This window comes from Microcebus murinus, chromosome 4, assembly GCF_040939455.1.
Source record: "Microcebus murinus isolate Inina chromosome 4, M.murinus_Inina_mat1.0, whole genome shotgun sequence".
NCBI lineage: Eukaryota > Metazoa > Chordata > Mammalia > Primates > Cheirogaleidae > Microcebus > Microcebus murinus.
The window spans coordinates 77,956,751-77,973,030 of record NC_134107.1 but is presented as its reverse complement, the minus strand read 5'-3'; the positions used below and the strand labels follow the sequence as shown (position 1 = coordinate 77,973,030).

General features: G+C 37.2%; 1 protein-coding gene across 1 annotated transcript in view; it reads left to right on the top strand.

The window, feature by feature from the left end:
• The window catches only part of MAML2 (mastermind like transcriptional coactivator 2), a 342,498-nt gene extending 338,076 nt beyond the window's left edge, over nucleotides 1–4,422 (top strand). Inside the window, exon 5 of the mRNA XM_012743892.2 lies at nucleotides 463–4,422. Coding sequence (XP_012599346.2) covers nucleotides 463–1,478 — 1,016 coding nt within the window. The 3' untranslated portion in view covers nucleotides 1,479–4,422. The remainder of the gene's footprint in view (nucleotides 1–462) is intronic.
• The last annotated feature ends 11,858 nt before the right edge of the window (nucleotides 4,423–16,280 follow it).

Below are 16,280 nucleotides of genomic sequence, written 5' to 3'. Positions count from 1 at the left end.
CTTACATTACAAGGAAAGCCGCCTGTAAAGTAAAACAAGCTTTCAGTGCTTTAAAGCTTTCCTCACCACACAAGAGCAAAACAGATTTGTCGTCAATGAACAACACAAACTATCGTGTGGCCCATGAGTGCCGGCTGTGGGCGAGGTTTCACGGCCGGTGAGCGCTGTACCGAAGTGGTTAATGACTCCAGAAGAGGAATAAATTAAAACCTGTAAAGTAGAATCATTCCAGTGTAGTCTTCTTTCTGTAACATGTAAACTCTTGAACTAAGGAGTGACCTAGGGTGATACTTCCTCCCAAAAGCTGTCTTGTTCCTTTTATGTAATATATTTGATGACTATTTCTCTTAACTTGATCTTATGTCTGAAAGCATTTTCAGAGTTGATAAGTTATTGCAAAGTGCTATCAAAGAGGAGATAACATAATGTGATGAACTAATATAATTCTCTTCTTTTTCTTAGGTGGCTCATCAACAGTGAGTCTAAACTCTAACCAGGCTTTGGCAAACCCAGTTTCAACACACACCATTTTAACTCCCAATTCTAGCCTCATGTCAACTTCCCATGGGACAAGAATGCCATCATTATCTACAGCAGTTCAGAACATAGGAATGTATGGAAATCTTCCTTGTAATCAACCTGGCACCTACAGCGTCACTTCAGGAATGAATCAATTGGCCCAACAGAGAAACCCAAACCAGTTGATAGCAAATCAAAACAACCCTCTGATGCCACGGCCACCTACCTTAGGCCCAAGTAATAATAACAACGTGGCCACTTTTGGAGCTGGAACTGTTGGCAATTCACAGCAATTGAGACCAAGTTTGACCCATAGTATGGCAAACATGCCGGCACAGAGAACATCGAACGTAATGATCACATCCAACACAGCAGCACCAAACTGGGCCTCTCAAGAGGCAACAACCAAACAGCAGGAAGCCCTAAAGTCCACAGGAGTCCGCTTCCCCACAGGGACACCTGCAGCCTATACCCCAAACCAGTCATTACAACAGGCAGTAGGTAGCCAGCAATTTTCCCAGAGAGCAGTGGCTCCTCCTAACCAGTTAACACCAGCAGTGCAAATGAGACCCATGAACCAAATGAGCCAAACACTAAATGGACAAACCATGGGGCCACTCAGGGGCCTGAATCTCAGACCCAATCAGCTAAGCACACAGATTTTGCCTAATTTGAATCAGTCAGGAACAGGGTTGAATCAGTCGAGGACAGGCATAAACCAGCCACCATCCCTGACACCCAGCAATTTTCCTTCGTCCAACCAAAGTTCCAGGGCTTTTCAAGGAACTGACCATGGCAGTGACTTAGCGTTTGACTTCCTCAGCCAACAGACTGATAACATGGGCCCTGCCCTGAACAGCGATGCTGATTTCATTGATTCTTTGTTGAAGACAGAGCCTGGTAATGATGACTGGATGAAAGACATCAATCTTGATGAAATCTTGGGGAACAACTCCTGAAGAAGAAAGAGGAGACAATGTACAAACTCCAAGCACTAAAAGGCAGTATTTTACAAGGACTCTGTAAAGGCCAAACTGTTGACTTTTAAGTGGACTACATGAAAATACCATGGCTTAAAATTGGAAAGCAGAAAGTAACTGCAGTAGTGAACATTTTGGTCCAAATTCTTGTCCTAAATCTCAAACCTGAAAGTAAAACATTGGGATCACTTTTCCCTGTCTAAACTCCAGGACACAGTATCCAATTTATCTAAACAGAACTGTGATGTTGATGTGTAATTAATTGTGTAAAATAGGCTTCCCAAGCTCCTTTTCTCCCTGAAAGAAAGATAATAAGAACTTGTAGCTTATTTAAACCCCATGTCCTGAGGAGGTACTATTAATAGTTCCAAGCAACAAATTCCTTAATTTGCCCTAATGGATATGTGTGGTTTGATTTTTCCACACTGTCTTTTCATTTAATTTTTCTAAATCTTGCAGGATGGGTTGAAATGCCATTGGTTTGTTTGGAGAAACCAAATAGTACCCTAAGTAAGGGAAAACCAGAGAACCTAGAAAACATCCAGTGGAATGCAGAATTTCTTTGCTAGATTCACCCCTTACTTTTGTAGTTTTCCCAAAAGTCCTGTACTTTGGGATGCATGTATAGTGATGAAACAAGAATGTAGAGCTGTGAAGTGTGATTTTGGCTTCCATAGCCAATTTCTGAATCCATTCCCAACCAAGTTTTAGATACAACCAAGACCTGTCCTGATCATACTGAAATACTGATGCACACCTGTCTATATTAGATTTCACTTTTTTAAAAAATCCATTGGACATTGCTATAAAGAAAACTTAAATGGCCACAAATAATCCAGGGTGTTGCTTATTGTGGTTGATGCCCACTGGTTTATACCTAAGCTGAATGAAATCAAGCCTTGTCCTTCCTATTCATTTTGATGACCAGAGACTGATTTATAAGAAAAGGAAGTTTGGAAACCAAAACTGAGATTAGAAGGTATTATGTTTTGGTTGGAGATAAGAACCAGGAGTGGTGGGTTCAAGTGGTTACAAATCTATTAGGATTTGAAGGAAAGCATAATTAAGAGGGAAAATAATCTGGCCTTCTTCAGACATGTTATTTGGGTGAACAGCTAAATACTAATGGAATGTGGTCTGTTAGTGGTGGTCTATTCATTCTTCTCTCTCTGACATGATGAATCATTGCCACATGCTAGATGAGTCCTTCATGTCCAGGTTTTCTCCCTCAGGGCTGAGCACTATTTTGTTGAGTCATTTAACCTCAGTGCCCATATACAGATCAGCTGTAAAATGGGGCAGATATGTGCTGATTTGGAATGGATGAAAAATATCACCATCATTTTCCTAATTACAGAGGAACAAAGGTTATCTTCAGCCCTTTCAGTGATACACTCACATATTCAAATATCAAATGTAATTTAACTGGTCATTTAATAATCAAGTCTTTAAATATCTGCTCAAAAAAAAAAAAGAGAGAACACATTTTGAAAGTTCTACAAAGCTCTCTCCCAATCTTTAAAATGTCTAAAAGCATTCTCCTTCTGTTACACAAACACCAACATCACTGGCCCAGAATCCTTTCTGTGCTAGGTTGTAAATATAAATAAATTACTTGTTTTGTAAACTTTTGTAAAGAATATTTTGGTAGAAATACTTAAAACATATTCTTTGGGTTATATTTATACATATGTGAAATAAATATACTATCAAAAGGTTATATTTTATACAAAAAGTAAATTGCTACCTTTTGTATGCTAATATACAAAGTTTTGTATAATATGATGGTTTATTTTTAGCTCTACACTTAAACCATAGGTGGTCGAGTGGGGACTTTTGAAAACTATCAAGAGGCTTGTTAGACACATTTATATTCTGAAACCTCAATAAGAAAGCATTCCGGGTTTCAATCTTTTTCCTTTTTTATTTTTTTCCTGCTCCCACAGTCTTTTTTAAACCTTTAGTTCTTGTGTCTTATTTGATTATTCTGCTGTGCACATTGTATTGGTCCTTGTTGCATGTGGTCTACTGTGTGTTTTCCCGTTTGATAAAACAGCGTTTTTCCATGCAAAAAGAAAAGAAAATATGATGTACATAAAAACACTTTTATTTTATGCCTCCTCCATGTTACTGTATATATCTGCCAGCACTTCCCAGTTACACTCCTGTGATTCAGCTTATTTTTCCCCCTCACATAAATAGTATGTTTTGTAGTAGTTATCAAATTTAAGAGATAAAGCAATCAGAATGTTTGGATTTCCTTCTATCTAATGTGAATTTCATAATTAATGTCTATTTATTCAGCTATTCATTAAAATACAGGATTCTTTGGAAAAAAATGATGTAGTCTATAGTTTCTGTTTGTTGGCAGCCTATTACCAAAGATGAGGTAATTTTCCTGAAACCTGAGATAATGGCAATTTGATAGACATATTTAGCCAAAACCTTAGGATTTACAACTTAAGAGCTATTGGAATACAATCTCCCATGTATTAAAATACCAGACTAATTAATTGTTGGCATTGTTTATCATCCTGACATAGACAGGAGGTAGTAGTAATTTTTCTTTTTTTTTTATTCAAAGACTAGAAAGCAATTTAAGCAAATAATTCATTCTTGGCTTTATGTTGAGCCTAATGAAGACAAATAACTGCTCTAAGTGAATGCACTAATATTACCTGCATTACTGTAACTGTACCCATAACTGTAAAGATCTCAACTTGTAAAACAAGTATTTTGTATTGTGTATCATTTTATGTGTAAAAAAATAGTTTTAAAAAATTCAGAAGTGGTTTTCTTGTCTGAAATCATACTCTCAGTCACCAGTGTTATTGTTGCTACATCATAGAAAGTTCTGAGAACTATTAATAGTAATGGCTACTTAAAGGCAAATTTAGTCTCTGGGAAGCTTCTAATACTAGTGAAATGTTGACTTGTCTCAGTGTTCCTTAGTTCATGTAAAAAGTTTGTGTTAAAATTCTATATGCATAGCATCTGCTAAATACTGAGGAAACACTGCCTAACTCACGGGCACTGTGGGCATTTGCCTTCCTGCTGTGTGGCATTTGGTCAGACCAAGCTAAGTGAACACAGCGCCAGAAAAACACAGCCCGACTGAGCATATTTACGCAGCCCTCCTTGAGAATCAAGGAGGTTGAGAGAAAGAAGAGCCTTTGTAGGAGGCAAGAGGAACCACTCCAAATTCTCCTGCCCATCTAACTAAATACGTTGCTAGGGTTCCTTTGTCCCTTTCCCCTCCGCCAAAAAAAGTACATGACATTATCTTTTTTATTAGTATTAATGTAGCAATAATAAAATTGACATTTTATATAGTCCCTGTCCCAGTAAGCCTTGCAGGTTGGATAGCATACAAATAAAACCAACATTAATAAAAATAAGTAATATAAACACAAAGAGAGAGGAATGTGTAATTCTGAAATTATCTATCTATCCCAGTATATAGCCATGGAAATAGACTGAGAGAGGAAAAGGGAGGGTAAAAGTGAGCTGAGAGAATAGCTCAGCCTCTTTCTCCTATGTGATTGCCAAAAGCAGTTCAAATTGTTAATCATTTCATCCACAATTTCCATTTTGTATTTCTGTAACTATGTCTCCTCACCCAAAAAAGAGGATTTGGGGCTGAAATATCTCTGCATTCCTTTTCAACTCAAACTCAAACTCTGTGATTGATTTTTTTCCCAAAGCTAAGTAGAAAATTAATCAGAATGAGTCACTGGCCTCCTTTTTAAAATAAAAAAAAATCACTGGTCACCCAATATTTTGAAACTTTCCAGGCTGTCAGTCAACTTTATTTAACAAAGCAATCATTTCCTTTAAAATTGTATCATTTGAAAGTTAGGTTTTATCATCGGTAGCCAGAACTAGACTAGACAAGTAGTAGGACAGTGTAGATGTAGATGCCCACTGACTGCAAATCAAGCCCTGAAGATCAATCAACAGGTGGGAATGTGATATTGAATGCTCATTATCCTGTGAGATCATAGAATTTCATAAAGGAAATATTTGCTTACTAGAGAGGAGAAAACCAATACTTTGAGTATATATAAATATATTCCATTAGGTATATATTAATGAACTTTTATGATTTGTAAATGGCAGTACACTATCTTTTATATCTTTCCTAAGTTCCTATAATAGACAAAGTACCGGTAGTGCCCTTTCATCAACTTCATTGGCAGCAGTAACATAACTAAGACCCTATACCAAGGAAATTAAGAAAACATATCAACCTTAGATTTTTAGAACCAAATGCTGTTGTGCCTGACCTGCATGCAGTAATATTAACAGAGCTTTTGTTTGTTTACATGCACAGCATCTTAAGTTCCTTTTTACTAAACTTAAGTCATCTCTAGCTCCCAGATGTGCATGAATATAGATGTTTTTATAGTATTTATGATTCTTTCAGCAAAAGGGAAAGAGGAGGGAGAAAAAGAGACAATAATATATAAAATGCTGCATAAATTATAGAAGCTTCTTATAGGCTTCTTTCAGCAAAAGAAGGGAATAAGGAAGGAAGAAAGAAGGAAGGAAAAAAAACATATCTCAAATAGGTTCAGAGAAAGGAATTTACTGGTTAACATAACTAAAAACTTCTAGGAACTAGTCTGGGTTTAGGCACAGCTGAATCCAGCAGCTCAACAGTGTCATCAAGAATGGTTCTTTTATGAATTCTCTCACCTTTGCTTCCCTTTGTCTTGGTTCCATCCTCAGGCATGTCCCTCTCTTATGCTGGCACATGGGTTGCTACATGCTCCAAACTTATCTCCTGACAACTCCAAGTCCAATATAAGTAAGAGTGGATGCTTCCCTTTCAAAGGATCTGACTTTGTAGCTCAGAGACTTTGATTAGGGCATCTGCTCGTCCCTAAATGACCACTTTGGGCCAGGGAGGTACAGTGTTCTGATTGACTAGGCCTGAATCAAATGCCCATCTCTGTAGGTAGAGATTGTGTTAATACCACCCAAACCAAATGGACTGAGGTTGAAAAAGATATGATTTCCCAAAAGAAAATTAGTTTGTTATTGTCAGAAAGAATAAAAGAAATAGATATAAAACCAAACCACAAATATCTACTACCCTTTTCTGACTGCCCTATTTCCATATACACTGTTTTTCCCATATCTTCAATTTCAAAATCTCACTAATAATCCAAACACACTTACCTTCTCCTCACAGGGAGGAAATACAAATCTCACATATTTACTGTATCCACCTCCTAGTCCAGCACACCTAGGTGAGGTCAACTCTTCTGCCAGGTTAAGATGGACAAGCAACCTAAGCCCAAAAGATGTTTATCCACCCCAATGTGTCCACTAAACATATAGTTGTGGAAAGAGAACAGGATATGGTAATAATGAGTTCTATTTGGAAAAGAAACTAAAATGTGTAGATCATATCCTACTGAACAAGGAAATTAAAGACTGTTCTAACTCTGAGCATTCCAGTCAATGGTTGGGGAGGAGGGGCATTAAAAACTCTCCTGGGAGAGAGAGGCAAGATGGCGGATGAGAAAAACCACCAGCCAGAGTGATTCTACAAGAAAGACAGATTTTAGAAGAAAGTGAAAAAAATAAAAAAAATAAACAGGCAGACAAACATAGATTGGATGAAGGTAGGAATGAAGGATGCCTGAAACTAGAGGAGACTCCATGGGAAGAAGTTGCAGAGGAGAACTGGAAGGAGAAATCCTCCAAGAGGCTTGGACACCAGCAATAAGGTAGGTGGAGCAGTTAAATTTCCCCTCCCTTGCATCTCAGACTGCTGGTGGGCTCCTGAGCAGTTGGAGAGACCTGCCAACACCAGCCCAGAGAATGGTGAGCCACTTGTGGACAGAGCACCAGGCTCCCAGATCCCTCGGGGCACAATTCACAATTGCAAAGATATGAAAACAACCCAAGTAACCATCAATACATGAATGGATTAATAAAATGTGGTATATATGTACCATGGAATTCTACTCAGCCACAAACAACAATGTTGATTTAGCACCTCTTGTATTATTGTGGATAGAGCTGGAACCCATTCTATTAAGTGAAGTATCTCAAGAATGAAAAAACAAGCACCACATGTACTCACCATCAAACTGGTTTTACCTGATCAACACTTACGTGCACGTATAGTAGTAACATCGGGTGTCGGGCAGATGGGAGGGGGAGGAGGGGATGCGTATATACACACACATAATGGGTTTGGTGCACACCATTTGGGGGCTTGGGCATGCTTAACCCTTTGCACTCGGATGTCGAGTGTGGGTAATGTCGAGTGGATAATGAGAAAAATGCAAGCGAGTGCAAAGGGTTAAAGCTCTGACTCGGTTGGGGCAAAGGCAATATACATAACCTAAACACTTGTACTCCCATAATATGCTGAAATAAAAAATAATAATAATAATAAAAAAACTAAAGGTTTAAAAAACCACAAAACTCTCCTCTAACCTCAGGATGTATGCCAGTTGCATTTTACAATGGTAATAATTGTTCCCTTCCACAGGTACTTGGGAGGGGCCCAGGGAATCATACTTCTCTCAGGCCCCATCATACCTCTGGCTACAATTCCCATCTCTCTGACTTAATGTGCAATACCTTTAGCTTAGGACTGAAAATTCGATGCTTCAAAAAGTCTCAACTGATTTCCATTTAGGGAAACAAAATCACTTCATATATTCCAAGTGTCAGAGAGACTTTAATGCAAAGAATTGGCTACACAGGTGATGGACAAATTGAGAAGCCAAATAGGGAACGGTGAGGGCCACCTAGAGAAGAACAAAAGCAGGAAGCCACTGCCCCTTCTAGGATGAAAGGACAAAAGACAGGGAGCCAGAATCACTAAGTAGATGCTGCAACGTTGGCTGTCCTCTCTCATAGGAGCTGGATCCAGTGATGAGTTTCAGCTGCTAATGGAGCTACCATTAATGACAGAGAGGGAGGAGAAGGAATACGATCCCCCCCAAACACACACACACACACGCACACACACACACACACCTCTTCCTCTGCTCTCCAGGAAATGTATCTCAGTTGCTTAACTCAGCTGGAACATAGTGTGGAGGAGTATATTACAGATTAGAGCAGGAAAAGGGCAAGGAATAAACCTGCCAATAAACAGACCGAGGTCTGACTAACAAGTCTGCAGATTGGTGGATTCTCAACCATCTTGGATTACTGACCTCGAGCAAAAAGCAGCTCTTAGCAAAGCCTGAATTTCCTCCCTCTTTGCTTTCAGATACATTAACTTAAGCTAACTTTGTGTGTTTACTGTAAAATAATACCAATTAGGAAACTGTTCGGCTGCAAGTATTTGAAACCCCAACTAAGGCTAATTTAAGCAGAGAAGGGTTTTCAAAATATATCATCAACTCTAAGAAGCACATATTTTTCATATTTTTTCATCTGTAAATTAGGTCATTTGTAATTGATGTGAAGAAAAAGTGTTATAGTATAGTGGTTTTTTTTTTCTTAGTGGTGTATAGAATTTTTTCTTTCTTAGTGGTGTATAGAATAATGGTGTGTCTTACAATCGATGACATCTTAGATTTGATGAAATGCAGTATTTGTCTCATGGAACAAGGGGTCTGGGTGGGCAGTCCTGATCTGGAACAGTGGTCTAACAATACTATTAGGGACCCAGGCTATTTTTACCTTTCATGTCTGCCATAAGGATGTGTAGAAGAAGCCTTCCTCCTCATTCTTGCCATGTTATGGTCACAAGATGGTTACTTCAGCCTCATGTCTATGTTTCAAGTTGGAAAAATAGAAAGGAAGAAAATATGAAGGGCAAAAAATGTTGTCTATAGCAAGTCTTTACTTTTTCATTTTGGAAAGATCACTCACCACAGAGGCTTATAACTGTACGTTATTAGCCATGACTGTTTTATGGCCTTTCAGATCTTCAAGAGAGGCTGAGTGTCAAGTATTTAGAGTTATAGCCTCCATAGTAGAGGATAGCAAGGGAGCAGGTGGTTGGAAATGACAAGTAAAATAATAAAGACATGCATGGAAATGATAAACATAAATTTAAGATGTTGATTGTCTTTGAGAGAATACAGAGAAATGTGATTGGGAAAGAGTACATAGGGAGCTTCATTATAATTATACATTTTATTGTCTAAGCCAGATGGAGACTACATGGTTGTTATATTATTTTTTCTCTTTCTTATATCTGAAATATTGTTAAAAATGAAAAGAAAGCTAAGTTAAATTATTTGGAATTATCACTAATAGCATTCTACTATAAATAAATGAATAAATAAATAGTTATTGATTTAGATTTATGGCAGTATGCAGATTAGATACACTGAAAGGCTCTCCTAATGAAAATAAAGTGATAGATTTTAAAATAAAAGGGAGATTTCAAAACTTACTAAAAAGCTGAAGAAATAAAGACCTTGTGGTACTGGCTTAAGTACAGACATATAGAACTATACAGTAGAATTGAGAGTCCAAAAATAAACCCTCAAATTTATGGTCAATCACTTTTTGATATAGTGCTATGACAATTCAAGGGAAGGGAGGGGAACAATCTTTTCAAAAATAGCTCTGGGACAACTGAATATCCACATGCAAAAGAATGAAGTTGGACCTCTACCTCACACTATATAAAAAAAAGTTAAATCAAAATGGTTCAGAGAACTAAATTCAGAACTAAAACTATAAAGTTCTTGGAAGAAAACAGATGTAAATTTTCATGACCTTGGATTAAGCAATGGTTTCTTAGATATGATACCAAAACACAAGCAACAAAACAAAAAAAATATATATATTGGGCTTCATCAAAATTTAAAACTTTAGTGCTTCAAAGCCACTATCAAGAAAATGAAAAAATAGCCCATAGAATGGGAGAAACCATTTAAAAATTGGCTAAGTCTTGAAAAGACTTTTCACTAAAGAAGATATACAAATAGTCAATAAGCACATAAAAAGATGCTCACAATCATTAGCATTAAGAAAATGCAAATCAAGGCCGGGCGCGGTGGCTCACACCTGTAATCCTAGCTCTCTGGGAGGCCGAGGCGGGCGGATTGCTCGAGGTCGGGAGTTCGAAACCAGCCTGAGCAAGAGCGAGACCCTGTCTCTACTATAAATAGAAAGAAATTAATTGGCCAACTGATATATATATAGAAAAAATTAGCCGGGCATGGTGGCTCATGCCTGTAATCCCAGCTACTTGGGAGGCTGAGACAGAAGGATCGCTTGAGCCCAGGAGTTTGAGGTTGCTGTGAGCCAGGCTGATGCCACGGCACTCACTCTAGCCTAGGCAACAAAGCGAGACTCTGTCTCAAAAAAAAAAAAGAAAATGCAAATCAAAACTACAATGAGGTACTACTTCATACCCACTTGGATGGCTATAATCAAAAAGACAGACAATAGCAAGTGTTTGCAAAGATGTGCAGAAACTGGAACTATCATACACTGCTGTTGGGCATTTGAAATGGTCCAGCCACTTAGAAAAGGGTCTGGAAGTTCTTCAGAAGGTTAAACATATAATTATCATATAACCCATCAACTCTGTTCGGAAATATATGATGAAGAAAAATGAAAACATATGCCCACTTAAAAACTTGTACATAAATGTTCATAGCAGCATTGTCCATAATAGCCAAAAGTGAGACAATCCAATGTTCATCAACTGATGAGAGAAATAAAATATGGTTTATTCTTGCAGAGGAGTGTTATTTGGCAATAAAAAGGAATGAAGCACTGATACATGCTATAACATGGAAGAACCCTGAAAACATACTCAGTGAAAGCAGTCACACAACACTGTATGTTATACGATTGCATCTACAGGAAATGTCCAGAATAGGCAAATCCACAGAGATAGAAAGTAAATTAGTGATTGCCTAGAGCTGGGGTGTTGGATGGAAAATTAGCATGATTACTAATAGGTATGGTTTCTTTCTGGGGGTGAAGAAAATATCCTAAAACCAGGTAGTGACAATGGTTGCACAACTCTGAAAATACTAAAAGCCACTGAACTGTATGCTTTAAAGGGGTAAATATCATAGTCTGTGATTTATATCTCAACAAAAGCTATTTTAAAAAGAAAAACAGATAAAGGGTCATTTAAAAAATAGATCTGTGGGTTACCACCAAAGTAACAAATATGCCAAGCCTAGAAATGAAGTAAAATCAGGAATCCCTGGACATAAGCAAGTGTCAATGACAGCTTTTGCCTTAACAGTTTTTTGTTTGTTTTGTTTTGTTGAACAGTCAGGACTTTGAACCTGCATTTTGGCAACTGCACAGGGTACGGAGAGACAGGATATCAGGCTAGAGCATGCTCAAGATGAGGATTATGATAAAAAAAGATCTCCTACAAAAAGCTGATATTCCATAAGATTACAACCACCGGGTAAGAGTGAAAATGAAATAAACCCTGCCATGTCACAAAGGGGAAGAATCTTCCATGAAAGTGCATAGCCACAAGACTGAGTATTCATATGAGTCTGGGTTTGCATTCATAATATTTGTGTCCAAAAAAAACCTGAGTGCAGAATTTTATTTGAAGTGTCCCCAGTTGGATCACCCTCAGGAAATAGAAACAAATGCAAATCCTCTCAGGAGGCTTCAAAAAATTCATACGAAGTTTCAAAGAAAACCAGCATCAGATCCATTATCAAAAATCACAAAACACATATGTAAACAAAGGATCATGAGTAAGCACCGGCACAAACAACAGACAGCAGAGGAACACCTACAGAACACTTCTGCTATTAGAAATAACAGACACATAAAATCTGTTTAATATATTTAAAGAAGTAAAGTAGAGGCTTGGAGATATCAGCAGGAATGGCCCCTAGTGAATAGAGAATAAACATTCTTTTTAAGCATGGAATATTCATGAAAATTGATAACATTATAGACCATAAAGTAGCCTCATTAAATTTCAAATGATTGTAATTACACTGACCACAGTCTTCAGACACAATTCACTTGTTAGAAATGACTTTTAGAAAGATAACTTGGAAACCTCATTCATTTGAAAATTTAAAAAAAAAAATCATCTAAACAATACATGAGTCAATGACAAAGCTAAAAATATAGAAAATACTGATAATTAAATAATAGACTATATAGGCTGCTTATGGAGCTATTGGAGAGAAATGTATTCCCTTAATTGCTTTCATTAGAAAATAAATTTTTGATGAATTTTAAAAACATCCCACTTGAGGAGTAAGAACAAGAATGCAGGAAAAATCTAAAGAAGGTAGGGGGAATAATAGAGAAAAAAGTTAATTAATAAAAATAAGAGCAAAAACAAAAAATAAGGACAAAATAAAGGTTAATCCTTCATATAATAGGAAGGATTAGTATTGCCAAGAGTTCATTCTTTAAGACATTAATAAAATTCACAAACTACCGGAGAAACTGAGAAAACTGAAAAAAGAGAAGAAAACATTATTAGGAATTAAAAAGGAGCATAACTATCAAAACTACAAGGATTAAACAGATGATAATAGGGTATTGTGCACAAATTTGTGGCAATAAACCTTAATATTTAGAGGTAATGGATGAATTGCCACAAAATATAACTCACCAAAATTGATTTAAGAAAAAGTAGAGAACCTGGATAGCCTGATATAATAACTATTAAAGGAATTGGAATAGTTGTTTAAAATCTTGCCACAAGGAAAACAGCAGGACGAAGTGGTTTAGCAGAAGGATTTTACTAAACAGCCAAGAAATACGTAGGGCCAATGTTAAATGAATTTTTCCAGAGAATTGAAAAAGAAGGAATAGTTTCCAACTCACTTTTTCGAGCTGGCATAATATTGACCCCAAAATAAGACATGGCTGGCACATGATGGGAAAATTAAAGACTAGCTGTACTCATGAACATAGTTGCAAAAATCCTAAACCAAATTTTAGCCAACACAATCCAGTAATATAGCAAAGATGTAATACATTATGGCTAAGTTGTTTTTCTCCCAGGAATACAAAGTTGGTTTAAAAAATTGATGGGACCAAGACAAGGATGCCCACTATCATCATTTCTACTCAATCTTCTATTGGAAGTCCTACTCAGTATAGTAGAACAAGAAAGAGAAAGAAAATACATTAAAAATTGCATAGGAAGCCGGGCGCGGTGGCTCACGCCTGTAATCCTAGCTCTTGGGAGGCTGAGGCGGGCGGATTGCTCAAGGTCAGGAGTTCAAAACCAGCCTGAGCAAGAGCGAGACCCCGTTTCTACTATAAATAGAAAGAAATTAATTGGCCAACTGATATATACATAAAAAAAAAAAATTAGCCGGGCATGGTGGCTCATGCCTGTAGTCCCAGCTACTCGGGAGGCTGAGGCAGAAGGATCGCTCAAGCCCAGGAGTTTGAGGTTGCTGTGAGCTAGGCTGACGCCATGGCACTCACTCTAGCCTGGACAACAAAGAGAGACTCTGTCTCAAAAAAAAAAAAAAAAAAAAAAAAATTGCATAGGAAGAAACAAAACAATCATTATTTGGATAATCTTAAATTGATAGGATTATCCATTTAGTAGAAAACCTCAAAGAATCTAACCAGTTTTCTGGAAATTAAATTGACACACAAAAGTGATTTTTATATACCACTAACTATTAAAAAGAGTAACTTGAAAAACATATTCACAATAACATCAAAATCTAAAACAGACATACATGTGTGTATGTGTGGCTATATACATATATGTGTGTGTATCAAACCCTACATGCATAAAATTATCAAATTGTAATTAAAAACATTTAAAAAATGAAATAGGGGAGGGGGGCGGGTATATACATACATAATGAGTGAGATGTGCACCATCTGGGGGATGGTCATGATGGAGACTCAGACTTTTGGGGGGAGGGGGGGAAATGGGCATTTATTGAAACCTTAAAATCTGTACCCCCATAATATGCCAAAATAAAAAAAAATGAAATAAATAGAACATTATACCATATTCTTCGACAGGAAGATCATATATTATAAAGTCGTCAACTTTCTCCAACTCAGAATTCCCTGGGGTGCCTCTGGGTACTTCCATGCTCAGTGATAATAGCACATGGGCAATTGCAATAACCTAGTCTTGAAAGGCCACCAGGAGTTCAGTTCCCTCAGAGATGCAGAATTGGGTCACCCCACTGAGGAAAGCATTCGAGAGAAGTTCTGACCCAGGGAAATCTACAATAGGTCGTTAAGGAGAGAGATGATGAATATCATTTAATGTAGGGGGTCCCCAACCTAGAGTGAGTTGTATAATTATTTCATTATATATCACAATGTAATAATAATAGAAATAAAGTGCACAATAAATGTAATGCACTTGAATCGTCTGGATACCATCTCCCCCATCCTCAGTTCACGGAAAAATTGTCTTCCATGAAAACGGTCCCTGGTGCCCAAAAAGTTGGGGACCGTTGAATTAATGGCCTCAGTACCAACTACAGCAGCAGGAACTACAAGAAATCCACCTACTATTAAGCGTTTAATTCCTTTTCTCTTTTTTCAGGTAATCGCACATAAAACCTTGAAGAATCAGTGACAGGATAGAGTGAACACCGTGTGAGGCTTGAGTGGATCCGAGTGGTGCAAATCTCCTCAACCTATCCTGGACAGCTTCTGTGCAAAATGATTGATTCCTACGTGTTTCTCCTGGGGGCATTTCTCAGTGGTGAACTTGGAACAAGGCTTAAGTAGGAGGGAATTGCTGCCCCAGGGGTGGCTTTTAGCTGATCTAGGACAGAGGTTGGTAGATAAACAGCCCAGTTTCCTCTGCCTTCAGTGAATAAGTCTGATGTGGATTTTACACTGTCTTTCAGAGTTCCCAGCAGGAACGAGCCCCAGTTGCTCGTAGTAGCGTCCTGCTTATAAACACACACTTCATCAGCTTTGCTTTCTTCTAGCTCTTACTTCCTCATTCCTCCGCAGTGCTTCCTGGTATTACCTCCCTAACAAGCTCCTTATACTCAAATCTTTGTCTTAGGATCTCCTTTGGCAAGGAGGGAATTAAACTAAAAAAAACTCCAAACATTCATCAATAGTAGAATGGATAAACTGAGGTATTGTGGTAAAATGGAATACTGTACTACAGTAACAAGGCGAAAGCTAAATACATCAACATAATGTTGAGTGGAAGAAGCAAGTTAAAAAAGATACCTACCGTTTAACTTTATTTAAAATCTTTAAAAAGGCAAAACTAAACAAAATATTATTTAAGGACACATACAAGATGGCAAAACTGCAAAGAAAAGCATGAGAATGATTATCATAAAAGTCAGCCCAATGGCTGCCTCTGGGGAACAGAGAGGACTTTTAAGGTACTGGTAATGTTCTATTTCTTAACCTGGTTATTGTGTAGACCAATGCTTGTCATATTATTATTTCTTAAATTACATGTATATTTATATTTTTGTATTTAACATAGTTCACAATAAACAGTGTTTAAATATTATCAAATTAGGTATGTGAAAAAACGGAAGAGAGATTGTAATCAACCAACCAATTGATCATTAAGTACAAGGATTTTGCACTCAGATTGCTTTGCAAGTTTTCCATTCCACTTTAATGAAACCAGAAATTGAAATCATAGAAAATGCATTATGTATGTGATTCATGCAAGAAAGACTTCAAAGAGTAAAACCATACTGAAAAGAAAGGCCTTGGCCCTAACATCAAAAGATTTATGAATGATGGTACTTTATAAGCTTTAAATTAAAAAGAAAATTTTAAATTTTATGTTTCAAGTTAAAACATTTAATTTATGTATATCTATATGTAATATACATATATATATATAATTCTGATTAATCC